The 27,215-nt window shown below is 43.5% G+C and overlaps 1 protein-coding gene across 1 annotated transcript; it reads left to right on the top strand.

Moving 5' to 3' along the window:
- The first annotated feature begins 5 nt into the window (after positions 1 to 5).
- LOC114099150 (GTPase IMAP family member 8-like) lies at positions 6 to 25,381 on the top strand. The gene is made up of 6 exons (XM_071605403.1): positions 6 to 21; positions 10,518 to 10,624; positions 12,912 to 12,960; positions 13,162 to 14,015; positions 22,441 to 22,489; positions 23,751 to 25,381. The coding sequence occupies exons 1-6, from the start codon at positions 6 to 8 to the stop codon at positions 24,629 to 24,631; spliced, it is 1,956 nt and encodes a 651-aa protein (XP_071461504.1). The 3' UTR covers positions 24,632 to 25,381.
- Positions 25,382 to 27,215: the final 1,834 nt, after the last annotated feature.

Below are 27,215 nucleotides of genomic sequence, written 5' to 3'. Positions count from 1 at the left end.
GAACAATGGGGCAGGCGGAAGGCGAGAGGGGCCTTTGGGCAGGTGGAAGAAGAGGGTTGGAGGAGATGGAGGAGGAGGAAGGGGAAAGAGCCCCGGGGCTCACTGCAACTGCTTCAGCTGCTGGCTCTGCTGGTCTGGGCTGCAGCTCTTTTATTTTGGCTCCTGTTTCAGAGCTTTGGTCCATTGTCAGCCCATGGCCCTGTGGCTTTGGGCTGTGATGGCACAGTACATGGTGGCAGGAACACATGGCAGAGAAGGCCTATTCACCTCTGGTGGCCAGGAAGCAGAGAGAGAAACAAGAAAGGGCGGGGGTCCCAAATCTCCTCATGCTCCCCACGACCTAACTTCTTCCTTCCAGTAGGCCCACCACCTCCCAGCAGCACCATAGGCTGGGGACCAGACCTTCAACACGTAAGTCTCTGGGGGACACTTCTCCAAACTACAGTATTCTTCCTCTGACCCTGAAAAATCTCATGTCCATTACATAATGCAAAATGCATTTGATCCATCTCCAAGAATTCCCAAAGTCTTAATAATTCTACCATTGCTCACACCTCCAATTTTAAGGTCTCCTCTGCGACTCAAGGCAAACGTAGTTACAAGTCCCTGTAAAAAAGAAAAGAACAAATTAAATCTTTCCAAGATATATTTGCACAGGAAAAACAGTCCCCTCCCAAAAGAGAGCAAAAGGAAAATAATGCGTAATGGATCAAAACAAGACCAAAACCCAGCAGGGCAAATATTAACTCCTATGGCTTCATGTCTGGCACCCGGGGAACACAGTGCTGTGACATCTACTTCCACAGGCTTGGGCAGCCCCACCAGCCTGACTGCCTGAAGCTCATATGGCCACTCTCTTGGGCTGGCTCTGCTGGCTGCCTGCAGCTTCCCTCGGCAGATCTTCCACATTCCTAACATCTCTAACCTCCTGAGGCCTCCACTGTAGCTTCAGTTTTACACATCACCCTGTCTATGGGATTCTGACCCTAACATGTATTACCTGCCCTCCCAGGCTTTCCTTTAATCTTGGAGGCAGTCTCTACGACCCCATAACTCTTGATTCTGTATGCCTGCAAAACCAGCATCACATAGACAATGCTAAGTTTTGTCACCTGTGTGAACTGTCCCTGGATCTGCTCCCACTATGGCTGTAGTGGCTTTTCTGAGTGCCCTGATGGCTGAGCATGGAGAAATAAACCTGGGGAAACAATTAGCTAGGCAGCCCTGTGCGAGCAGGGATCCCTGGCACTCTCTTCTCACATCAAGTCTTTGAAATAATGTACACTTTTACATCCTTGGCCCTGTGATGGGGGGGTCTTGCTGATTCCTGAGATGCCCTCAAGACATATTTCCAATAGTCCTGGTGCAAAGTCATTGGCTTTATATTCTTTCTCCTACCTCTGGTTTATTTGTACAGATATTACAGGATGACATCAGCCCCTGCCGATAGGGGCTGGGGGTCACATCAGTCCTTCTGCCCTCTCATTCACAGACAGAGGCCTTTACTATGGAGACTTTATGGGGATCTGGGCACCTTTGGGAACCTAGGTACCTTTGGGAGCCTGAGCTGGAGCGTAGGCCTTGATCTTTGAGTGGCAGAGCTTGCAGCCCTTAGTAGTGTGGGCACAAGCATGCTTCCTGAGCTTGGGGTGGGCAGTGCATGCCAGTTTCTTGAATTACTTATATATTATGGACATAAATCCTTTACCAGATGAACCATTTGCAAATATTTTTTCCCATTCTGTGGGCTTTCTCTTCATTCTGTCATTTGCTGTGCAGAAGCTTTTTGGTTGGATGTTATCTCATTTGTCAAGTTCTGCTTTTGTTTGCTTTGCTTAGGAGTCATATCCAAAAAATCATAGTCTGTGCCAATGTCTTCAAGTGTTTCCCATAAGCTTTCTTCTAATAGTTGTGGATTTTCAGGTCTTTGATCCATTGGGTCTAACCACTAACCACTTAGGTCTTTGTTCCACTTTGATTTGATTTTTTTGTACAGGGTGAGAGATAGGGGTCAAGTTCCAATCTTCTCCAGGTAGAGACCTAGTTGTCCAACCAAGAAAGCTGTACTTATTTTTCTTTTTCTTTTTTTTTTTTTTTTTTTTGGTGTCTTTGTTGAAAACCAGTTGACTGTAGGTTCTTGGGTTTATTTCTGGGGTTTCTATACTGTTCCACTAAACTGTGTGCCTGTTTTATGCAAATACCATGCTGTTTGGATTACTATGATTTTATAGTATGTCTTAAAATCAGGTTTTGTGATACCTTCAGATTTCTTCTTTTTGTTCAAGATTATTTTAGTTATTCAGGGCCTTTTGTGCTTCCATATGAATTTTAGGATTTTTTTTTTAGTTCTGTGAAGCATGTAATTGATGCTTTGATGGGGATTTTATTGAATCAATAAATGGATTTGGGTGGTATGGACACTTTCACAATAGTAATTCTTCCAATCCATGAACATGTTAGGCATTTCCATTTTTTGAGGGACCTTCATTTCCTTTCACATTCTTTCACTTCTATAGTTAAACTTATTTCTAGGTATTTTGGGTAGCTACTTGAGACACAATTTCTTTCATTTTAATGGATGATATTCAATCCCTAGACCTTGAATAGAGGTTATTCTAGCCCAGGATCTGTAGTGTTAGGACTTCAGAGCTTATATCTTTTACAAAATACTGACCATTCAAGAGTAATGGGCTGCAGATTACAGCAGAAAGCCTCCCAGAGGACACCCAGTATTTAAGGATTTGAATGGGTAACTCTTCTGCCCAGATACTTTGGTCTTTTTCAGTTCCTTTGACCTCTTCTATGTGTGCCGTTTCCTCTGCCTGACTACTATCCTGGTGGAAAATGTTTACTCATAAGAGAGGACTGATATTTCAGGGTGAGTGGGCAGCAGGCACATGTTATGTCAGAGAGGAATTTCAGCATCATCAGATCATATAGGGTAAGACAGTTCTCTGCTCTCCCAGAGGACAGATCTTGCCTCAGGAGCAGCCCTGGATCTTGTGGTTTCCCTTTACATTCTAAATTCAAAACAGTTATTTTTCACACTTGGCAAAACACCCCAAACCAAGTTCTTCTCAAGACATAGTTGAACTCAGAGAGAATAAAAATAAAAAAGAAAGAAACTTTCATGTAGACCGGTTGAAGGGGGAAAAGGTCTTGACAAGGTTCTGAGCAGAAGAAAGAGAGTAGGTGAGAACCCAGTGAGATCACCTCAAAGGGTCAAGCCAGGGCTCCTCTCCAGCTCAGTTTGACCACAATTGCTCTGTTTGTATGCACTAAAAGGATGAGGTGGATGGAGAGGCAGAGGAAGCAGAGGGCCCCAATAAAGCAAGCAGAATTCACCTCATGTAAAGCACATGAGGGAGAAGGCTTTTGAATCCATAATTCACATAACACACATAACCCATCTCTGACCATGACATACCTCAGTCTAACCTGCAGCAATTTTCCATTTTCAGTAAGAAAAATTTCAGGATCCAAACATAAAAATAAGTCCCTGTACAAATCATCTGCCTATATCTGCAACATTCCTTCTGTACAATCTGACTTGTACAGAAGTCCAATTTAGGAGCTAGCCATCCTTGACTTCCTTTAGGATCCAGCCATCCTGGACCTCCTTTGGTTACCTGTGCGCTCCCTGCCATCACATTGTATATTCTGTTTCTTCTTCCTGGAAACACTTGTAATTCCACACAGAACCTGGAGCTGAACAACTAGAAACTGGCTGCTGTGGTTTATTTAACGGGGTACATCAAAGGCAGGAATAAGGTTTCAGGGGTGGAATCTTGCTTCATGGTGTCTTGCAGTCAGCAGGCTGACTGGCATCTTGGCAGGTCACCCCCTTCTCAGAGGGGCTGTGTGGGACCTGGGGCAGAGCCTGAATAAGGTTCACAATGTCTCTGGGCAGTCCGCCAGAGGAAATGTCCCCTGGAACTTCCCAGACACCAGATTCTCCTATTCATTAGGCTGTGACGCCGATGTGGTCCACACACAGATGGCTCTCGACAGGGGTATATATTTTGTATCTGGCAAGTGGAGTCTCTCTCTCTCTGCTTCCTTATTATCATGAGAGCCACTTCCCTCCACCACTGTCTTCCACATGATGTTCTGCCTCACCTGGAGCCCCTAGGAATGGAGCCTGCTGCCTACGGATTGAGACCTCTGAAACTTGACCCCCACGTAAATTTTTCCTCCAAAGCTGTTCTGGTTGGGTCTTTTAGTCACAGCAGTGAAAAGGCTGACTAAAACAGTTTATTTGAAAAAAGTCATGAAATTTTTATACATCAAATTATAATGAATACAAATCTATAAAATCATGGTGAGAAGTGAACAGATTATATAAACTTTCCTGTGGGAGAATTATAAAAACTTGGAAAAAACTATATCTATATAAAGATACTGAAAGCATGTAAAAGTAGACAAATGAAGAGAGTTTTTCTTAAAAAAAAAAAAAAAAAAAAAAAACCCTGCAGGTATTTCTATTAATATTGGGCAAAAAGGAGCCTTGCTTCTATTTAGCATTTAGTGAGCTCCTAACTAGCAAGGTAAGGAAAAAAAAAAACAGGTTTGAGCATTGATAAGAAAGAAAAATAATTTTCTGACAGATTATCAGAAGTAAAAGTAGAGCAATGGGTCTTAATACAAAAATCAACATTTTACAAAGCTATGGCACTTCTATAGTCTGACAACAAACAAAAAACAGAAAATTAAAATTAAAAAAAATAAATGCCAGAAAGCTTCCTTGTGAAATCAAAATGGCAAAACAAGGAGCAGAATTACACCCTCCTTGCCCCATGTGAAACAACCCAGAAAACAGGCAAGATGTGTAAGATAACGGTGCTCAACACACTGAACATCAGGTAACAAAAGAATCATCACTGAGAGTCAAAAACAAGGCAAGACCACAGCTGCCCAGGTTCCCCCTTGAGTTTCCCCAGCCACAGCACAGAGACAGAGAGTCTCAGGCCATGTGACGACTGCCAAGGCCTCCTGACTCCTGGTGTTCCTGATTTTATAGACACTCCTCACTGGAATGTGGAAGGGACCCGCAGCCCACTTCTGACCTGCAGGCAGTGGCGGACTTGAAGGAATGCCACTCCAGTCCAAGTCCACCTGGCTTCAAGACCTGCTCCCTCTCCTGCTGGCAGGGGAAGCATCTCCACACTGAAAACTTCCTGTGGACAGGGCCAGTTGGCTAGGAACTGTAGGTGGTCTCTAAAACTTGAGTGTCACCTCCAGCTAACAGCCAGTGAAACAGCAGAGTCCTGTGTCCTAGAGCCACACAGAAGTGAATTCTGCCACTAACCGGAGGGTGCAGGTCTTTTCCCAGCCATGCCATGCATAAGGCTTCAGCCTGGCTGCAGCCTGGGAAAACACCAAAGCAGAAAATGCAGCTAAGCTGAGCTAAACTGCTGACCCACAGAGATTGTGAGATAGAGTATGCTGTTTTGGGTTGCTCTGTTTGTGGTAGTTTGTTCTGCGGTATTAAAAAACTAACGTGTAAAGGGGAGAGTCCAGCAGAATCCATGATTTGACATGATGCTGCTGGGATTCTGGAAAGACAGAAGTGGCCAGAGTTTACAGAACAGAGTATGAGGAGAGGAGAGCACTGTACAGAAAGAGAACTGCAGACACCTGTGGAGAGGGCCCTTGAGTCTTCAGTGCAGTACTGATCAGCATGTGCATGTGATAAAACTCCCTGTGGTGAAGGAAAGAACCACCCAGGATGCTAAACCAGTGAGAACAGACAGTACACCCCATCTTAACCAAAAGGCAGAGAGGCAAACACTCAAGAGTGTTAGAGGAAATAGTGTCCTGAACTTATGTGGGAGCAGGAAAGACTTCTGTCTTACCAAACATAAATGCTTATGATTTATGGGGCATTGAGTAGAGTGCACAGAAGACCCGTGCCTCAGTGACAGGGAATAGTTAGTCCAAAATTGAAAATTTCTCAGGTCTGCCTAAAAATCTTGAAAGCAAGGCCTAAAACATCAAACTATTTCCACATAACTCAATACATTCCAGGAAAAAAGTCCAAGAAATATTTAGCACATATCAAGGTTGAAACCAGATGCCTGGCATTAAATAAAATTATCAAACATGAAAAATAACACCGATTAATCAACAGCACGTGATATCAACCAAGATCTAGCATAAATGTTAAAGTAAGCAGACAAAGGTATTGAAACAATTAATACAGGTGTGAAATATATGGTCAAACCATTAGGTAGGGAAACTAAAGACATAAAGAGACTCAAATTTAACTTCTGGAAATGAAAACATGATATAGATGTGAAAAGTACACTGCATACAACTACTAGACTACTAGAAAAAGAAAAACTTAGTGAATTTGAAGACAGAGCAATGCAAATATTTCAATAGAGGAAAAAACAGCCTCAATGGGTCAACCCCAAGTAGACCAATGTTCAAAAAACTGGAATCACTAAAAAGAAAATGTATTAACAGAAAAAAAAAGTCCATTAAAAACAATGGCCAAAAATTGTATAAATTAGAAAAGAACTTTAAACCACACTCCCAAAAGGGTCAAAACACCTCAAGCAAATAAAACACAAAGAAATCTATGTAGAGATACATTGTAATAGCTTGCTCAAAACTAGTGATAAAGGGAAAATCTTTAAAGAAGCCAGGGATAATATATATCTTGCATTCAGAAGAAAAAGATAAAGTTGGCAGCATTTTTTTTTTTTTTTTTTTTTGCAGAATTAATGTGAGAGAGCAGACCTGAAAAAACATCTTTAAAATATTGGAAGAAAATCTGTCAAAATTAAATGATCTTTCAAAATTATTTTTCAAAAATGAAAGCAGATATCTTTGCAGACTTACTAGAGCTAAAAGAATCCATCACTAGCAAAGATGAACTATTAAAAAAATATTCAAGAAGGAGAATGATATCAGAGAGAACTTTGGATCTATACAAAGGAATTAAGATAATCAGAAATGGTAACAACATGGATAAATATTTAGGATAGTTTTCTTATTAGTTAAATTCCTTTAAATATAATTGACTTGAAACTATAATAATAATATAGAGTGAGATTTACAATATATGTAAAAATAAATTATATGCAATGATAGGACATAAGTCAGAAAAGGACAAATTATATTATTTTAAATATTTATACCTCCACCAACTGGATTGCCTTGGGTAAAAACATCTATCTTCTCTGAATCTGTTTTCTCACCTGGAAAAGATAAGACAATGAAATTATTATTTCAGAATTAAATGAGGTCATCAATGTAAAAGAAAATTATGCTCTATGTTCAGCAGTATTTCACTTAAAAGTAGACTGAGGCCAGTTGAAAGTATTTTCCCCAAGCCCTAAGCCTTACAGCTTCTCCCTGAAAGGAGTTTGTCCACACATCAAGCACCCCAACTTCTACAGCTCCTGTGTTTAATGGAATTCACTGGTAAAGCTCTGGGATCTGGACTTTTATTTGTGGAATGCTCTTTCATTACAAATTCAGTTTTTAAACAACACATATTAAGGCTCTTCTGATTTTTAGTATTTTCTCTTAGGCTCATTTCGATAAGTTGTTCCTGTAAAGGAATTTGCCTTCTATATTAAAGTTATTAGATTTTTTTGCATGAATTAATAAAATATAATTATCCCCTTAATAGATACAAGAACTACAATATCTTTCCTCTTTGAATTCTGATATTGGTGATTTGTGCTTATCTATTTTTGGCTTGATCAACCTAACTGGAGCTTTATCAATTTTTTTAAAACTTTACCGAGACCTAACTTTGATATTCCTGTATTGTATTTTCTGTATCCTATTTTTTCTGTGTGTTCTTTTTTTAAAATAATGTTTTAGTTGTTGATGGACATAATACCTTTATTTTATTTATTTATTTTTATGTGGTGCTGAGGATTGAACCCACTGCCTCATGCATGCAAGGAAAGCACTCTGCCACTGAGCCACAATCCCAGCCCTACTGTGTGTTTTTAACAGTGTTTTTGCAGAAGTTTTTATTTTTATGAAATCCAACTTATCAATTTTAATCTCATGAACTTGATGTTGGTGTTGTATTTTAAAAGTTATTGCAAAATCCAAGGTTACCTAGATTTTCCCCAGTATTATCCTCTGGGAGTTTTGTAGTTTTGCATTTTACATGTACATCTATGATCCATTTTGAATTAATAGTCTGGAATCACTTGTTGCAAAGACCATCCTTTCTCCATTAAATTACCTTTGCTCCTTTGTCAAAAATCAGTTCTATATAACATAATTATAGTTACAGGTGGATTTAAGTCTATCCTCTTGCTCCTCATTTTCATTACCTAGTCTTTTCTCTGTTCCTCTTTATCTCATTCTTTGGTATTAATTGAGTTCTAAAAAATTATTTCTTTTTATCTCTTTTAGCTCTTTTTTTTTAAAGTGGTTGCTGTAGCACCTGAAGTATTTATCTTTAACTTATTACACTCTCCCTAGAATATAAAGCACACCACTTCAAATGAAACAGAATCTGATATCAGTGTGCTTCCGTTGAACCCCTACCTTTCTCATATCATACTGACATTTTCACTTCTTTATGTGTTAAAAACATCACAATAACAGATGTCCATATGTAGAATAATAAACTTGACCCCTATCTCTCACCCTGCACAAAAGTCAACTCAAAGTGATTCAAAGATCTAGGAATCAGACGAGAAACTCTGCAACTCTGAGATGAAAATGTGGCCCAACACTCCAACATATTGGTACAGGAATCAACTTCCTTAACAAGACACTTAAAGCACAAGAAATAAAACCAAAAATCAATTAGTGGGATGGTATCAAATTAAAAAGGTTCTGCAAAGAACCTTTATTTATTTATAAATAACTAGAGCCTTTCTTCTATTTACTCATAGTTTTTTAAATTAGTGAAATATATATATATATATATATATATATATATATATATATATATATATATGCAAAATTCAATATGGTAACTTCATATATGTATATAGGATAGTTTGATCATTTCATTCCCACCTCCCTGCCTCTTCCTATCCCTACTCCCTCCCCCTCTCTTCCTTTCTTCTACTCCTCTGATCTCTCCTTTATTTTCACGGGGTTACCTACCTCCACCCCCCATCTTACTTTGGTCTAGCTGCACAAATAAGAGAAAACATTTGACTCCTGATTTTCTAAGCCTGTTTTTTTTCACATAGCATGATATTCTCCAGTTCAATCCATTTACCAGCAAATGCCACAATTTTATTCTTCCTTTTGGCTGAGTAAAACTCCATTATATATACATACCACATTGTCTTAATGTTTTATCTATTGATGGGCATCTGGTTCCATAACTTGGCTATTGTGAATTACATTGCTATAAACATTGATGTGGCTGAACCCCTATAGTATGCAGATCTTAAAATGTCTTTTTAAAAATATTTTTAGGTGTAGATATCTTTTTAAAAATTATTTTTCAAGGTTAATTTTGCTGAATATAGAAATATTTTTGGATCCATTATTTTTCTCATCCCTTTAAACATATTTTAATGATTTCTCACTTGCATTATTTTTTCTTACAAAAAAAGCAGCCATTATTTTTATGTTGTTCCCTTTTGTATAATGTGTCTCTTTTTCTCTGTTTGATTTTAAATTTTTATTTCTTTCATTCTTTTTTGGTTTCCAGAAGTTTAACTGTAAAATGCCTGTGTTTATTTTTATTTGTTTGTTTTTCTACTTTAGATTCATGAATTTTTTTGAATTCATAATTGAGGATATTCATCAAATTTAAATATTTTTGTTCCTTTGATGCTCAAATATTTCTATCCCATCCATTCTTTTCCAGTGACTGCTTGATATTATTCCAGTGATTTGGGGTGCCATGTTAATTTTTTCAATTGTTTTCCTTTTTGTGCTTCAGTTTGAATAATTTCCCTTGATCTGTCTTCAAATTTATGCATCCTTTCTTCAATGTCCAATGTGCTAGTAGGTCCATCCACTTAAGTTTATTTCAGATAGTATATTTCCTAGTTTAGAATTAAATCTTTGGGGTTTATATTCTGTCCTGAAATTCTTCATTTCTTAGCCCATTATATTTATTTTTCTATGAATTTTTTTATCATATTTATTATGATTTTTAAGTCCTTAACTGGTAATCCCACTGAATGGATCATCTGTGAATCTCATTGTACTAGTTAATATTCTGATTCTTTTTTCCTGATTCTTCATATGTCATATAAACTTTTATTTTATTTCAGACAATAACACTGATCTCTGAAGTATGTGCTGCTCTCTTCAGTTTATGTCCTGGGGAAAGCAAGTTCATTTATCTGATGATCAGAGTAATCACCTATTTGCTCTAAAATTTGAGTTGAAACAGTCAAGGCCATGCCTAGGTTAGGGCAAGATATTTGATATCCGTACCTTAGTCACAGCTGGAGGTAGATTTGTAGGAGAAACATTGCAGACTCACCAGTGGATGGGAAATGCTTCTGTCTCTTTAAGTTTTCATCATCAGGCCCTCCCTACCTTCCTGAGCTCTGGGGTCTGAGTGACTTCTTCTGTGAGCTGGGCCAAAGGAGCTTCCTGTGCTCACATCAGAAGGGAAAGCAGGAGGTCCTGCTTCTCAGAGCCACTCCAGAGCCTGTCACCAGGAAAGGTGAGCCTAAGTCTAGAGCTGGAGGGAGGAAGGAAGGACCTGACACCTGGGGAGGGTTCCTGCTGTGCTCCTGACTCTACTAAGCACTGTGCAGCCCACAAGGGCCATGTTTTGTCACTGTGCAAAGCAGCCAAGGTCGTGCTCCCAGGTTTTAAGAGATGATCCGAATTCCAAATAGAGCAAGTTCAGAGAAGGTTGGGGAGCATCTTCCCCAAGCACACACATTATGGGAATTATGGGAACTAAAACCTGTCTCTTCCCACGGTGAGTGCTGGATCTGCTTCCAAGAACAAAGCACAATTTAAAAGACATGAAACGTCCCCAGGTTGTATATTCAGCAAAGGCAAAGGATATTTCTGTGGCCCGTGAGCAATCTAACCTTGGGGCAGCGAGTTACTATGTGGAAACCTGGGTACACCTGAACTCTCCACCTCACTGACCACAGCAGGGGCCTTCAGGAGACATCTAAATCAGGACCTTGGTCTCCTATCCCTCACCCTCAATGTCCCTTAAATATCTGTTCCCTAATTCAAGCTTTTCCCACTCCAGCTGCAGAGACACCTCAATGTCCTCATCTATACAATGAAAGGATTTGAAAAATAACTGATTTCCAACTCTGAGTTATGGACTGACTACATCAGAAGGATCCCATTCTTTGAATCAGAATCTCTAATGGTGGGTGGGAGAAATGTGAATTTTGACAGAACACTAAAGTCATTTGAAAAACAAGTTTGGGAGGAAAGAAAATAATGAATTTTGACGTCTCCTAAAGTATTAAGAATATAGATTTGCATGTTTTATATTTGTGAATAATTAAGAACCACTTTCACCTCAGATGTCAGTGGGGCTTATTTCTCTCTTAAAAACTATTTAAAATAATATCAACCCCATTTGAAACTCTTGGAAGTCCCACTGGCCTGGGTCCCCTCCAACATGCTCTACCACTTTCAGCTTTATCAGAGACTTCATCATCAGCTAAATTCTTCATCTTGTTCTATAATCTTGTGGCTGTTTCTTCATTTCCTGTTGATTACAGGAGTTTGTGGATTTCTATATGCAATATAATTAGCCACACAAATCCTATGGGCTGAACTTCATGGAGACCTTGGAGAGGTGGCCAGGGAGCTCCTACAGCCTAGAACACCTTAGGGTTGAACGCAGCAAATCCATTCTCATAGACCCTCAGCCAGAGGCAAGCTGTTCAGCCCTCTCTGTCTGCTCTCCTTTGTGTTGGTGCCCAGGGGACAGAACACACACCCTGCAATAACCAGGGTGGCAGGCATAAGGAGGCAGAATTTGAAACGATGAGGAAATGTAGATAGGAACTCTGAAAGAAACATGGGAGAGTCTCAATGGCTGGTCATAGGAGGGCACAGAGGGGATTGGAACTGCCCTAAAGTCAGCTCTTTATGGAGTAGCTGAATGAGCACGGATTAGCTGGAAATGAGGCTGGAGATACAGACTGAGGGAAGACCATGCATTTGTGCTCAGGGATTTGTGGGACCATGGAAATGTGACCAGAGTGTCCACTGTATGAAATAATGCTAGACTTGGGCACATCCCTTTACTTAGAAAACCTCACACTTAGTGATTGAGAGCAGGTCCCAGGCCCCCCAGCCACAGAGCACAGGTAGATGTGTTTGGACAAGGCAGGGCTTTGCCTGGAAGACAGCAGAAACTAACTCTGCAGATAGGCTTGGGAGGTGACTGTCTTCCAGTTTCCAAAAGAAGGCTTCCCATTTTCTTCTTGCTCCTTCTCCAGTCCAACCACCCTAAAATAGGTCTGTAAGTCCCTTGGTAAACTTCCCAGTCCTCAGGATTTAACTAAGTGTCTTCTGGCTGCTGAATCCTCTGAGAATTTTTTATATCAGGAGCTCATGACATTGACCTTGAATTATCATCTGGGAAAATTAACACCTGAGGCTTAGTATATATTACACAGAGTAAATGTGAAAACTTGCCTTTGGCTGTTTGCATTTGAGTCCCTGAAAAGAAAAACCCATTGAATGTTCTCATGGGTCTAAGCCACCCAGGTGCTGGCCCTTCTGTTGTTATTCTCCAAAAAGTATTAGCACAATTTACTTTAACTCACAAAATGTACCTGCCTCTCCTCTCTGGACACCTGCCCCTCCCCAAAGCACACACCTGCATGTTCCCACCCTCACCAGCAAGGTCTTGTAACAGTGACATCCTCAGTTCTTTGGACTTTACCTGGCACAACGAAAAGGTGGTTATGCTATTCAGAGGTATAACATGTGAACGAGCAAATCGTGTTTGGGACTTTCAGGGACACCTGAGAGGGTGGAAGATGGCAAGAGATGAAGAAGACCCCTATGGTAAGAACAGATCGCAGCAATGCATCCTGTGGTTCAGCTCAGGGTAAGAGGGGAGTGGGCTCACTCGTGACCAAATACACGTAAGTCCCAGAGGGGTCTCCAGCCTGGGGTGAACTGGCAAGGCCCTTGGCTGGAAAGCAGAGGAGCTGCCCAGTGGAAGTTGGTTGAACTGATGTCGGATTCTAACCCTTGGTCCTCCAGGGTCAGAAGACGACACCGGGTCCCGGCAGGAGCCTGAGCTGAGGCTCATCCTGGTGGGCAGGACGGGAGCCGGGAAGAGCGCCACCGGGAACAGCGTCCTGGGCCACAGGCACTTCCTGTCCAGGCTGGGAGCCACGTCGGTGACCAGAGCCTGCGCTGCTGCCAGTGGGCGCTGGGACAGGTGGCGCGTGCACGTCATCGACACCCCCGACCTCTTCGGCTCCGACGTGCACAACACAGACCCCGAGTGCTTGCAGAGAGCGCGCTGCTACCTGCTGTCGGCGCCCGGGCCGCATGCGCTGCTGCTGGTCACCCAGCTGGGCCGCTTCACCGCCCAGGACCAGCAGGCGCTGCGCAAGGTGAAGGAGCTGTTCGGCCAGGCCGTGGTGGCGCGAGTCGTCCTCGTCTTCACCCACAAGGAGGACCTGGCCGGCGACTCTGTGCAGGACTACGTGCGCTGCACGGAGAACCGGGCCCTGCGGGATCTGGTGGCCGAGTGCGAGGGCCGAGTCTGCGCCCTCAACAACCGCGCCACGGGCAGCGAGCGCCAGGAGCAGGTGGAGCAGCTGCTGGGCCTGGTCGAGGGCCTGGTGCGCCTGCGCGGGGGCGCACACTACACCAACCAGGTGTACGGCCTGGCGCAGGCGCTGCACGGCGCCGACCCGGAGGAGAGGCTCCGCAGGGTGGCCGCGATGCTGGCGGCTGGCGTGCAGAGGCCCCTGGGGATGAGGCTGCTGGAGGGGCTGTGGCAATGGCGGAAGTCCCAGAGGACCTGCTGGAGACTGGGCCTGGCCCTCCTGCTGGGGAGCGCCGTCCTGGTCTATGCACTGCTCTTCCGGAGTTCATGGATGACCTGAGTGACAGAGATTGCAAGTCTTAAAATTTGTGGTAACTTAGCAATAAAGGAACCAATGCTTAAGAGTTCAAGGGGAATATTAAAACTTCATTCCAAAGGAATCCTGTCGTTTTCATACTCAGAATTTTAGTGACATGAAAACAACTTTGATCACTAACAACTTTGCAAAGGCTAAAATCTCACTTTAAGTCTCCTTTTTAACAATATGTATGAAAATTTTAGAAATAAAGTTTTCTAACTGAAAATCTTCCTTAAGACATTTTCTTCATCTTGCTGAATATTTCTTGTCTTCGAAAATAGTGAAATGACCCATAGCTTGCACAGGGGACAAATGCATGGCCCTGGGAAAACAGGATTTTTATTTGGGGATTTGGGTTGTTTGTTTGTTTGTTTTCAGTGCTTTCGCCTTAGAGTTGGTCCCTTTTGACCTCTTTTCTTCCCAAAGAAATAACTTGCCTAAAACTGTGCTTCTTACATATTTTTTACTATAATGCATTTTAAAAACACTTCCACATACTCATATTTAATGTGGTTAATGTTGACAGCCTCTATTTCATTTTTTAATGCCCATAATGAGGCAAATGAAATACCCTGGTCTAAAGAATGCATTTGGGGGCACTTACTCATTGTCTTTCATTTGCATATGCCTTGTCCCTCTAATGAGATTGTGGATCCCTTAATGGAAAGGTTTTTGGTCTGCTTCTGGTAAGTTCTATCTGGACTTCCATTCACCAGGCCTCTTATGGTGTATAGCCTCAGAAGAAAATGGTAAGTTTAGGACACATCAGATATTTAGCATATGATTTATGGCATCTCTAACTCTCCCTCCACCCTTGGGTCTGCTATGGGCTCAAACAGCTGCCCAGTGTCTTGACCTGGGCATTTCTGAACCCTCAGCTCCACCTCTTGGATTTACCCTCAGAGGACCTCTGCTTCTGCTATGGAGCATTTTGGGCACGTGTGGCCTCTTTGGCACATCCTGAGCCACAAGACTCTTTGGTCACCCTCATCTGACTCCTCTTAAACCTAAAAAGAGTAGCCTATGACCTTGCCCAGACACAAAGGAAACAATGACACTGGTAAAACAGAAATGCCTGTGTTTTATACCTTTCCATGTTCTTTGTGCCTGCTCTTTAATTTTTAAAAGAGCACGCTGAGCTGGTCAGGGCATGGATTTCCTTCCCTTCCCATTGTCCAAACTAGAAGACCAAAGTGCATCTATTGATAGCAAAACTGACAGAAGAATAACGGCCCACCTAATACAGGATGTCTTCACCTGACCTCTTTGAGTTTAACTTATTTACCTGTAAGCCCAGGCATTTGATTTGCAGGACATCTATTTCTTTAAAAGGATTATTATACCCCACACACTGGGCCCACTCAAGAACTTCTGCAAGGAAAAAAAAAATTTTAGAGTGAATGTAGATGAGGAAAAGAAAACAGACTTCAATATTTTGCTTCAGCACCTCCTAACTCTGATTGGAAGTTCCATGTCCACATTTCCTGCTAGTCTTGTTCAGGGGGACTTCCTATCCCAGGGCCAGAAGAGGTGCGAAGGGGCAGAGGGACATGATGGGGGAGAACACCCATGAACAAAGTGTTCAGGGACCACAAGTGACTCATTTGACTGATCTAAGGGTTTTCCCAGGATGTTGGACTTTTAGTGGTAAATTCAGTCGTGTTCTGGGTAAGTTGGAAGGGTGGGTCCTCCTGGGACCCCAGCACGATGGCTCAGGAGAAAACATTAAATGCTGCACTTCCTCTCTGCCTGGCTTCACCTCTTCCTCTATCAGAAGAAAACCATTATCAATCATTTTCATCCTAACTTCTGTCCTGAATGGGAGATTCGAGGCATAAACTGAGGGCCCCTTGGATCACTCTAAGTGGGTAGGGAAGATGGCTGCTCAAAATGTCCCAGAGATGTGGCTGTGATTCCCTGAGCTCAGAAAAGCTGATTCTCACATGGCAAGCAGTCATCCACCCTGGATGCCTACTGCACTCAGGCCTTCGGAACCTCTGTCAAGTGACCAGAGCATGCTGACAACTGAGCATGTTCGGTGCTTTCCACCCAGAGAGTCACATGAGGAGCACTGGAGGCCAGCATGGGGTAAAGACCTTCTGCCATGACTGAAGGAGGCTTGGTAGAGGAGAACATGGAACACAAAGAAGCAGGTGGAGAGTGATTCTCTCTCTGTTCAGGCTGAAAGGGGATTGACTTTAGTGTCACACAGAACAATTGTTGGGAAAACGGTCATTTCCTAGGTGTCCAGGGTTTCCTGTAGTTTGTTTCAGATCTGAATAGATGAATGTCAGGAAGGTGTGGAAAAGAGCACGATGTCTCCTCCTGGAACTTTAATGTCTGGATAGCTGCATGCACCTGTCTAAGTCTCTATCCTAAGAGTAGCCTGCTAAGATTGCTATTCTAGAATTAATTACAGAAGAAAGTGAAGGAACTGTTGGAGCATTTACTAGTAGGTTGTATTCATTTATTCAGTAAGTATTTTGAGCACTTTTTAGGGCTAAGCACCTTGACTTAAAGATAGTCACTGACCTCAAAGGAACCCGTGGTTCATCTGGGAGACTGCTAGCAGTCAGTTAGTACATTTCCTCATTGACTCTCTGGGGCTCTCTGAGTTAGGAGCCCAGGAACTGCTAGAAAGGAACACTGAAGACTTCTAAAGAATAGTAAAACTAAACAAAAAAAAAAAAAAAGAATGATAATTCCTCCTGATGGAAAAAACAGCAGAGAAGAATTACCTCCTCCCTTCTTAGAGCATTGTTTAAAAATAAAACTTGTAATTAACTGTTGATTCTTCCTCTTTTTCTGCCCCTTTGATATTTTTTAAAAAAAGGGTTTTTTCCCCCTGTAGTAGGGATTGAATCTGGGGGTCTGTATCACTGTACTACATTCCCAGGCCTTGGTAGCTTTATCTTTGTAAATTTTGAAACATCTCGCTAAATTACCTAGTCTGGCCTCAAACTTGCCATCCTCCCACTCAGCCTTCCTAATCACTAGTATTTTGGGTGCCTGTCACCAATTCTGGCCTTTTAAAAGTTTTTGCCAATTTGAAGAACTAGCACCTGGGAGGCATCTCTGTGAAGGCAAGCGTTGAGAAAGATGGCATACCCCCATCTCCCTATCTCCCTGGGAAAGCAGGAGCCTAACTTAACTTAGGTGGGGGCCTAACTTGCCCAGTTTCCTCTCTCCAGCTTGTCATACGGGTAGAAATTTATTTTCCTCTGGATAAAGGCAATTAGCCAACACACAAGGTCACCAGGTGACCTTTATTAGTGATAAAGGATGCTGCCACACTCTCACTTGAGGATTAATTACAGCTTATCTTGAGAACACACGTCTCATGGGTGGTATCTGCTTGGCTATGTGACCAGGTAACATCTGTGACCAATCTCTCAGTGGATTACTTGTGATGTGCATCACATTCTGGCTTAATGCTTATGTGTAATAAAGCTATTCTCTTTCTCGCCCACTTTCATGGGGATGTTTTCTGGGTTGACAGGAAACTTTTATTTTCCCCCATCAAACCTTGGATAATGATCATGATGTGACTCTAAACCTAATTTTAAAAGCCAACAGAAAGGAAGGAAGGTGGGGATTCTCTGGCGAATGACAGCCTCCACCTAAATCCATTTTGTATTCTCAACCCCACTGTGCGAGGTCATTGCTTTATGATGGTTGCTTAAACTTTAAACATGCAATCATTTGGAAAATAGACACTCTAGGGCCCTGCTACCAGCCCCACCCAAATAAACGCACAGATACACTGGAGCCTGTGCCTAGGGTTGGCTCTGTCACGTGGCAAAGAAGAGGCAGCCAGCCCACGTGGTTTGCTGCCAGGGGCTCACCCAGGTTCTCCAGGACTAGCAGGGTCTTTCTGCTCCTGGGTAGCAGGAAGATTCCAGAAATTAGAGCCAGTGAGAAGGGGCCCAGGGGTGTGAGGAGGCAGAGGCACAGGTGCTCACCATGGATGCTGGGGTGCTGGGGGTAGGGCTGGAGCCCCAGCACTTCCCAGACATTGGGGCGGGGGTGCTTTTCTGAACCTGGAGGAGGGAAAAGGCTGTGTCATTCCCTCCAAGACCTCTTTGCTCCAAATACTGTTCACTTTAAGAGTCACAAAGGGGAAATGGGAGGGGGTGGACGGCGGGTGGCCCACGGGCAGGAAGTGCAGGGTCAAGTCACTCATTGGCTGGTCCCAGAGACCTGCTTTCACTGGGTCTCCAACAACCCCAGCGAGTCCGCTGGGAGCCCGAGCGCGCCATCCTCCCGGTGTTCCTGCAGCTGGGCGGAGGGTTCCGCTCGCCCGGGCTGCTCCCTACCGCGTCTGGCTCAGCGCAGCAGGTGCCCTGGCTCTGCTGTCCTTCGCCTTCTGGAGAGGAACCTCGCGCTCGCTGACCGCCGCCCGCGGTAAGGAGGCAGGTTTACGCTCAGGGATGCTCTGGGGGCTGAAGGACCATGGATAAGTTCTAACTTAGAACGCGAATTTGCAAAAGCGCTCGTCCTTCTGGGTCCCCTGGCCAACGAAGCAGTGCAATGGAGTGAGCATCGTGGACAACGGCAGCCGGAGAGCTGCGGGACACCAGCCTAAACCTCCCCGCTTGTCCACAGGCCGCCTTGTTCCGTGGCCTTTGCTGAGGCTCTCTGCCCGTTCCCTAGCCCACTCCTTCTCCTGAAACCCGGGGAACAAGGCTGGGCCCTCCCCTCATCCTGCCTGACAAACGAGACAATGGAAGCTCCCAGAGGGCCCAGGCTTCCCGGGCTTCCTTAGGGGTGGAGGTTTAGTTCTGCAGTTCAGCCTCCCACTTCTCAGCCCACCCCAACGTGGCAGGCACCTCCTTCCAGGAGTCAGATGGCTTCTTAGGGCTCCGCTGAGCACACAAGACTCTTCAGTGGACTTGACCTTGCTCTTCTCAAAACCTTGACCTTGATCTTCTCAATACCACTTCATTGCCCTCTCCCATCCCAAGTCCCTACACCTTTGCTATGATACTGTACTGTGTGAATCTAGGACAATGGTCCCAGATTCAGGGCACATGTGAAGAGTCCCTTGGTCAGCTAAACTGTGCAAGAAACGCCTCTTGGAATCACAGTGACAGACCTGTCAACCAGTGATTCTCATAGTGGAAACTTAAGGATCAGGCAAGTTCATACTAATGAAGCAGGAAGAAAATAACAGTTGTTTTGAATCTTTCACAAAATAGCATTATTTGATAAATTATTTGCATTATTTGATAAATGGGTATCATGGTGATAAAATCAGGACCATGCAATTTTCAATTCAGAATGTACATTATGATCATTTGCTTCAACCTCCTCCCTAAGCTGGACCCTCCTGCTGCCCCTTATCAGTTGCTGCTACTATTTTGCCCACATACTACCTGCCAATCTCCATGTGTCCTTGTCCATTGTTAGGGAAAAGTTGTAGGATTTTTATTGGGGGGGAAGAAGTCTCTCTATTCTCAAACCCCCCACACACACACCCCACACACACACACTCACTTTTGTCTGCTCTGCTGACCAATAGGCTTCACATTCCTTCAGGTCTACCATGTGTCCACAGACTTCTCCTAAACTTGACTCGGTTCCTTTCCTTCTTCTCTATGTCTCCTTTAACATCTCCATCAGTATCCCTCCTGACTCACCTCTGGAAACTTCGTCATTTGTTACTCTGTGCCAGAGACTATTCCCCCATGGGACATACATCTCCCCTAGCAACCTGAACCACTCAAAAGCAGGTACAGGAGAACCACTTTTGCTGCACTTTGAATGATGTAACATTTTATTGGATTTTGTGACAGCCTCAGGACACCATTTGGGTCACACTGAGAAATACATCTAGAAAAAATACCAGATTGTTTCAAAATAAAATATTTCAACGCAGAACAACTCCTGTCCCTGAATTTTTTTCTTTGAATTATTTTAATTCAAATTACTTTAATTATTATTTTTGATTATTTTAATTATTTTTATTTAGTTAGCTTTGTAAATACATACAATGAACATTCTGCAATACAATTCTCTGTTGGTTGTAGGACAGGCTGGAAGCCCGTCGATATCAATTTGTGTCCTGACCTTGCATGTTGGTATTACATCCAGGAGGCTGCTGACTCTTCTGGAATTTGTTCATCATCTCCTTCTCCCTCCCCACCTCTGCTGCTGTCTCTCCACTAAGAAATCATAAAGAATACACAGGCAAAGGGGTCACTTTGAGGATTTAGTTTCATGACAAATATGCGGTCATTTGATGCTTTTTCCTAAGATTTTAATAAAAATTTTAATACGAACCTTAGTCACATCACAGGGAACATAGGAGAAGAGTTTTTACGGTGGACATGAAAGGAGTCTGAACATTATAAATGGCTACACAGAGATGAATCAGGATGATGAAGTTCATCATCAACATCACCTCCACAGTCAGTGTCCTCATTACATAGATAGGTAAAAATAGTGTCAGAGAATTGGGGCATTTTTAGCAAAAGCCAGGATATAACTTACCAGAGATGAGAACAGTATGTGTAGGAGAGGGTGATGAAGAGAAGGCTCTTCTCTGGGTGCAAGGGAAGAAAGGAAGGGAGGAGAGGGGAAGGGAGAATGTGGGGAAGGGATCAGAGAACGTTCAATGGCTCTAATGTATTTGATAATAGAAAAATGGATGGTTTCCTCTAATAAGGGAAAAGAAAATCCACTGAGTGAATAGTAAAATATGTAAAAGATAAAATAATAGGAGTAACTTAAATATAAAATCAACTATGAAAACTGTTTTGAATTCAACAGTAATCAGTAAAATGCAAATTTCAACCAATTGAGACATCCTTATTTCTGCTCAGAAGGGTGATAAAAATTAAGTGTAACATCACTAATTGGGGAAAAGTTGGGGAATTTTCATGTGACTGATATAAACATGAATTAGCACAACCCACCCAGAGTCATATTTGGCAATATCTACCCAGTTGAAAAGGTATACCCCATATAAATTGTTAACACCCATGTGCAAAGAGTGTCTATGCAAATTCTTTTGCAGCATCATTTGTGGTAGCAAGCAAATATTTCAGAACAGCCTAAGTGTTTGTTAACAAAGAATTGGATAAAATGTTACCAAAAATCTGTAAAAGTATAAAATACAAAACCAGTATTGTGAGTTCTCGATAGATGCATATGTATACAGAAGTGTAAATATACAAATAAGAAAGACTTATAAAGACCTTGGAGAGGTCTGATGGTATGACTCAGTGGTACAGCATTTGCCTAGCATGCCTGAGGCCCTGGGTTTGTTGCCAGCATTGAAAAAAAAATCCCAGAATATTGATTGCCTCTGAAAGACAGAAGGAGGAGGAAAGAATGATTAGATATTAAAAAAAGAAAAAGAAATGGGAAATATATCTATGATGTTTTAATTTCTTAACCAAACAGAATAGCTGTGGTAAAATTTATTCATTGCAAATGGTGAATATTTGTTTTATTATTCTGTGTATTTCCCCACTCAAAAAGTTTGTTTCACAACTCAGCCATCTTTAAAACTGAGCAAATAAAACATAAGGTAAGAGTTGATCCTCCTAGTAGCATCTCACCATCCATCCTTCTAATGTGTGCTTACTTTTCCCTAACATGAAAAATGTCAGTGTTATGCCTCATTTGAATGAAGAATTTATGCCAGTGCTTATGCCAATTTCTGGTTAAGCCTATTGGGTTCCAAAATGGTAATTATTAGGAGACCAATCAGGAAAGACATTTGACTAAAAATTAAGTGGGAAATATTTTGAATTGGTCTCTAATGTTGATTCTTCCCCTTCAGCCACAGCCCCATCATCTCTCCACCTGTCGCTGGGGGGGAGCCCTCATGCTCCCTCCCTTTGAATCCCTCATCTCTCACGGGTCCTTGGAGAAGTGCCCAGTCCCCAGGGCCACCCTCCCACTGGAAAGTGCCTTTCATGTGCCCCTTTCTCATGGGGATATTCATCTAATGGAGTGTTAGGGATTGAAAATCCCCAGTATTCAAACACATCAGTGTTAGTTGCATTGTTTTGTCTGGTCTGCAAGTTTGCCTACATTGGTACCAGTAAAAAAAAAGAAAATGATGCCCCACTCCTCATTCACTGAAGAATGCTTTCTTCATTTTGTGGCTTTCAGTTTTGAGAGTGATAATCAACTGATTTGCTTTTAAAAACATTTCCTGTTTTGCTGCAAGCTAAGGAGAAAAGCCACAGAGCACTGTGTTAGAATAACCCAGCATTGGCTCCTGTGTGCAAAGCACTTATAGATGCTTTCGAATAAATATAAGTTAGAAAATTAGCAATGGAAAGCACTATCTAAGGATAATAATTCTTAAGTTAATAATTGTTCAGAATTGAGGTGCTTACCAGCTCATATATGGATACCACCTTTTATTCCTTTCCTGTTTTTGTTCCAGAAAAGAATGGAAGAGTTTCAGAAAAGCAGATATGGGACTATGAATAAAGGTAAGAAAGTCTGGAAGCTCTAAAGAGCATCAGTCTTTGGGAGAGTTGCTCTTGCCTCCCTACCCATAGCCCACCCCCGAAACAGGGATGGAAACCCCATTATTCTAGACTGAAGAAGAAAAGGGCAACTATCCTTTGTTCCCTACCTCTCTAGCCCTCTTGTGCCTGGCCCACCATTGTCACCAATCACACACTACATGGTGTGACGCTGTCCCTGCACAGCCTGTGGAAGAAATGAAATTCAGGCCAGAGGTTAGAGGGTTGGGAATTGAAGAACATGGTTTCTCTTGCCCTGGTTCCTCTCACTGGAAAAAAGTTCCCCATAGAGACTTAGTGATTGATTGATTGAAACACCCCCAGAATACATAACAAAAGGAAGACTCAACATGGCATAGAAAGAACAGAATAATCAATTTTAGGTGCCTAAAAAGGAGGTTGAGTTCATTTGGGTCTAAAGAACTCTAGACATCTCCAGATTCTCACCCCCTCCAATATTGAAGATTTAGCTCTTGGCTCAGAGCCATCATCTCCTACACCACTTTTGTTGTAATTTCCTGCACTTCAATGAACCAAATAGATGGTCTTTCTAGCACTTGTGCTTCTGATGGTCTTATCTTCTTTAGCCACCCATTCTAGTGTCATCTCCCAGATTTTGCATTAACATTAACTGTGACCCAGGAGGTCGCAATTTGAGATGAGGAATCATATCAAATTCAAGAACCCCACTCCCCCCAACAAAGAGACACAGAGATGTTCATCTGGCAGTGGTGGTGGTCACTACAGCTCAGCCATGTGAGACCTTTTTTATTCTTAAGGTCCAGGTGAGGGCACTGAGCTCATCTACGCTGTATACCTGGGAACTTGTGCATGAGAGAGGTATACTTGGGCTTCTCATCTCTGCATCCTTCTAGACTCACATTTATTTAATAGTCAGTGCCCTCTGGCCTGCCCTAAGCACCATTCAGATAAAAGCATAGGGACCACTTTTTTTTTTTTTCCCCCAAGAAAAATCATCCAGATGAAGTGCGTGGAGCAGCTCCTTAGCGTGGCACTTCTGGCCCCTGGCTATAGGTCAAGCCAGAGCCCCAGCTGGGCATCTTACAATTCAAGAACCGGTTAACATTGTAGGCACACATTTGGATGCATTTAAATATGCCTATGTGTCTGCGAAGGAGGTCCTTAGCTTGTGAGAGACTCCCATGAGGGTCCATGGTCTGAAAATCACAACTTGGTAGAGCACAGCTCCCTATTTTTTTCACAGGTGAAGTAGAAGAGATCTGCTTTGCAACCGCGGCCTCATTGAGGATCCTCCTGGTGGGCAGAACAGGCAGCGGGAAAAGCGCCACAGGGAACAGCATCCTCTGCCGGCCAGCCTTTGAGTCCAGGCTGGCCGCCCAGTCGGTGACCAGGGCCTGCCAGGGGGAGAGGGGCACGTGGAATGGGAGGGACATCCTGGTGGTCGACACGCCCTCCATCTTTGAGGCAAAGGCCCACTCCCAGGAGATGTACAAGGACATCGCAGACTGCTACCTGCTGTCTGCCCCAGGGCCCCACGTGCTGCTCCTGGTCACCCAGCTGGGGCGCTTCACGGCCCAGGACGCGGTGGCAGTGAGGAGGGTGAAGGAGGTGTTTGGGACCCAGGCCATGAGGCACACGATCGTGCTCTTCACCCACCGGGAAGACTTGGGCGACGAGTCCCTGGACCATTACGTGGTCAACACGGACAACCTCGGCCTGCGCCGGCTGCTGGCGGAGTGCGGCCGGAGGTACTGCGCCTTCAACAACCGCGCGGCGGGCGAGCAGCAGCGCGCGCAGCTGGCCGAGCTCATGGCGGTGGTGGAGCAGCTGGAGCGCGAGCGCTCCTACCAGGGCGACCACCTCTTCCTCCCCGGGCCGCGGCTGCAGCCAGGCGGGGGCGCCGGCGGCCCGGAAGCCTATGCGCACTACGTGGCCGAGGTGAGGGCGCAGGTGGACAGGCAGAAGCAGGCGCTGAGGAAGGAGGAGAGGAACTGCAAGGTCAAGGCGATCCGCAGAGCCGAAAACTGCACGATTCCTCGCTATGTAATATCTGCCCTTTTGATTTTATGCGGTGTGCTTACTCTTGTCATTTTAATGACCTTTTATATTAAGCGCGGGAACTGAACATTTTCAAGTGATTGCCCCCAGAGCCACCATCAAGGTGTGGCATTTTCTTGCATATGGTAATTAATGTTGGAGAACAGACAGCTGCAAATGGTGGGAACAGGAAATTAACAGAATAATTCTGTTAAATGGGCCCACTGTGCTGCCCCCGGCCCCCACCACATGCTTTTCCAAGAAGCAATTTACCTGAAGCTCTGCCTGGCCTAAGTAGACAGGCTGTGTCACATTTCTCAGCAAACTACCTGCCATCTGCGGAGAAATGCAGGTGATAAACCTAGCCTAATTCCCTCTTAAGATCAGGAGCCATCTTGTCCCAATTTATAAAGGATTTATTTCTGTTTTCTGTAAAACAGAATTTCTGTAAAATAGGATTTCTGCATAGCCTGGCCATAATTTGATGTTGTAAAGCTGCTGGGAATGCCTGCCTGTGCCTTGAACTCACCCATTTAGGAGGCACCACTAAAGTGGTGCCTCCAATCTTGGCCTTCTCTGGCCAGATAATGACCCTCTCTGAGGCTCTAATGACCTTCATAAATTCTGATGGCTGTCGGGCCAGCAAAATATGAACTAGCTTTTGTGTTACACTTGTCAAAATTTTGTTATCTGTAAGTTCTCAAACCCCCTTTGTGTAACTTTCTGTGCTATAAAGCTGTACTCTTGGAGAGCTGGGGGGTTGTCTGTGGTTCCATGGTTTTAGGGAGAGACAGCCTGGCTGGTCAAAATAATAAGCTTGCTTTCACTTGATTTTAATTGGAGTTGGTGGTCTTTTCTTTGCATCATGGTCTAACACAGGCCTGAAATAATGTCTATAAGAGGAACACAAGTTAACCTGAAGGGGGAGACTTTTGTGATCTTTTTCACAGACCAGATCCCACAACTTAGGGAGATAGGATAATTTCTCCTAACCATAAAATCTGTGAGAATTTATGGTTAAGAATCCAATTAGAACCCTAAGTACATGTATGAAAACACACATGGTGTAACTGTACTTTGTGTTCAACCAGAGACATGAAAAACTGTGCTGTATTTGTGTAATATCAATACAATTGCATTCTGCTGCCATATCTAGCTAATTAGAATAAATAAAATAAGAATTTTTTTAAAAAAAAGAATCCAATTAGAACCAGTCAGCAGGGCTCTAGCCATGACCTAGAGCTGTCATGGATGTGGGGACTTGAAAGTTTGATGTTATCCTGCTGTCTGTCAAAAGTGAAGAGGTGGATCTGGGTGGGACTCTCTGGAAATGTCTCTGGGATCCTCAATAAAACTAGGGTGCAGGAGAGGCATGTTGTCCCTCTCCTCTCTAAGTGGATCCACTCTCTCCCTTGAGAGTGTTCCCTTCCCCTTTTCCTGTCCCTTCTATAAACCCATGCCTGTTTCTTTGAGCAATATGTCTGAAATCTTTCCAACTTGATCGCAAGAATCAGGGTTTCAAAGGTGGGGGGCCTTTGCACTGCCTCAGTTTCCCAGAAGGCCCAGCAGTTTTAGGTAATTGAAACTCAAAGGAGTGTTGTTTTGTTTTGTTTTGTTTTGAGAGAGGAGTTGGTTAAAAATCATGAGGGTAAATGATGGAAGCCACCATGAAATACCTGTGGGCTTGAAGGGAGGAAGGTGCCTGGACTGTGAGCCTCTGGGAATGCCTCATTCCTGGGCTCCAATTTCTATATTGTGATGTCAGGAGGAGACGCATGTTATTTCTTATTTTATTCACAATCATATCCCGACCACATTACCAGCTGCAAAAGTTGATGACTTGTCACCTCTCTGCACCCCTGAGTGGGGAGACGATGAGGGCAGTCTGCAGAACAAACCAGGGGGTTCTGGAGATGTGGAAGGGGCTGGAGAAAGGGGGCAGGAGCAGGGAGTAGAGTGAAGGATCACAGCAGCGGGATGGAGCTCACCAGGGAAAGTAGTTCACAGCAGGAAATACAGGCAGTGGAATATCCCAGAGCAGGGGCTGTGATGGACCAGAGAGAAGGTATCTTGGGCTCAGTGGGCTAGATGGTAGATATTACAACTACTCAACTGTCCTTGTATGCAAAATCCACTGTGAACAAGAGGCTGCATCCCATAAAACCAATGAACACTGAATTTTGAACTTCATGTAATTTTCATGTATGAAGAACAAGCAGTATTCTTCTGATTTCTTCAACCATTTAAAAATGTAGTTGGATGTGATGTCACACACCTGTAATCCCAGCTACTCGGGAGACTGAGGCAGGAGAATTGTAAGTTCAAGGCCATCCTGGGCAATAGTGATACCCTGTCTCAAAAAAAAGGGGGGGAAGGGGAGGGTTCTGGGGATGTAGCTCAGTGGTAGAGCACTTGCCTAGTATGCTCAAGGGCCTGCGTTAGATCCCCAGCAGATTAAAATGCCAAAGCACTTCTTATATCACAACTGCACAAAGAGGCAGTGGCCCTGGTTTGGCCCAGGGCCTGCCTTGTCATAGAATAAATTTCCCACTGTTGCCTGGGATGCATGGGTACATGGCATCTTTAACTTCAAATCAGTAAATCCTGGACAACTGTGTGACGCCTGTGGGGATTTGGGGAAAGGGTGGATCCACATTTCAGTGGTAGTAAG

This window comes from Marmota flaviventris, chromosome 1 (genome assembly GCF_047511675.1).
Source record: "Marmota flaviventris isolate mMarFla1 chromosome 1, mMarFla1.hap1, whole genome shotgun sequence".
Lineage (NCBI taxonomy): Eukaryota > Metazoa > Chordata > Mammalia > Rodentia > Sciuridae > Marmota > Marmota flaviventris.
Note: the sequence above shows the minus strand (reverse complement) of the source record. Positions and strands in the feature narration are given on the sequence as shown.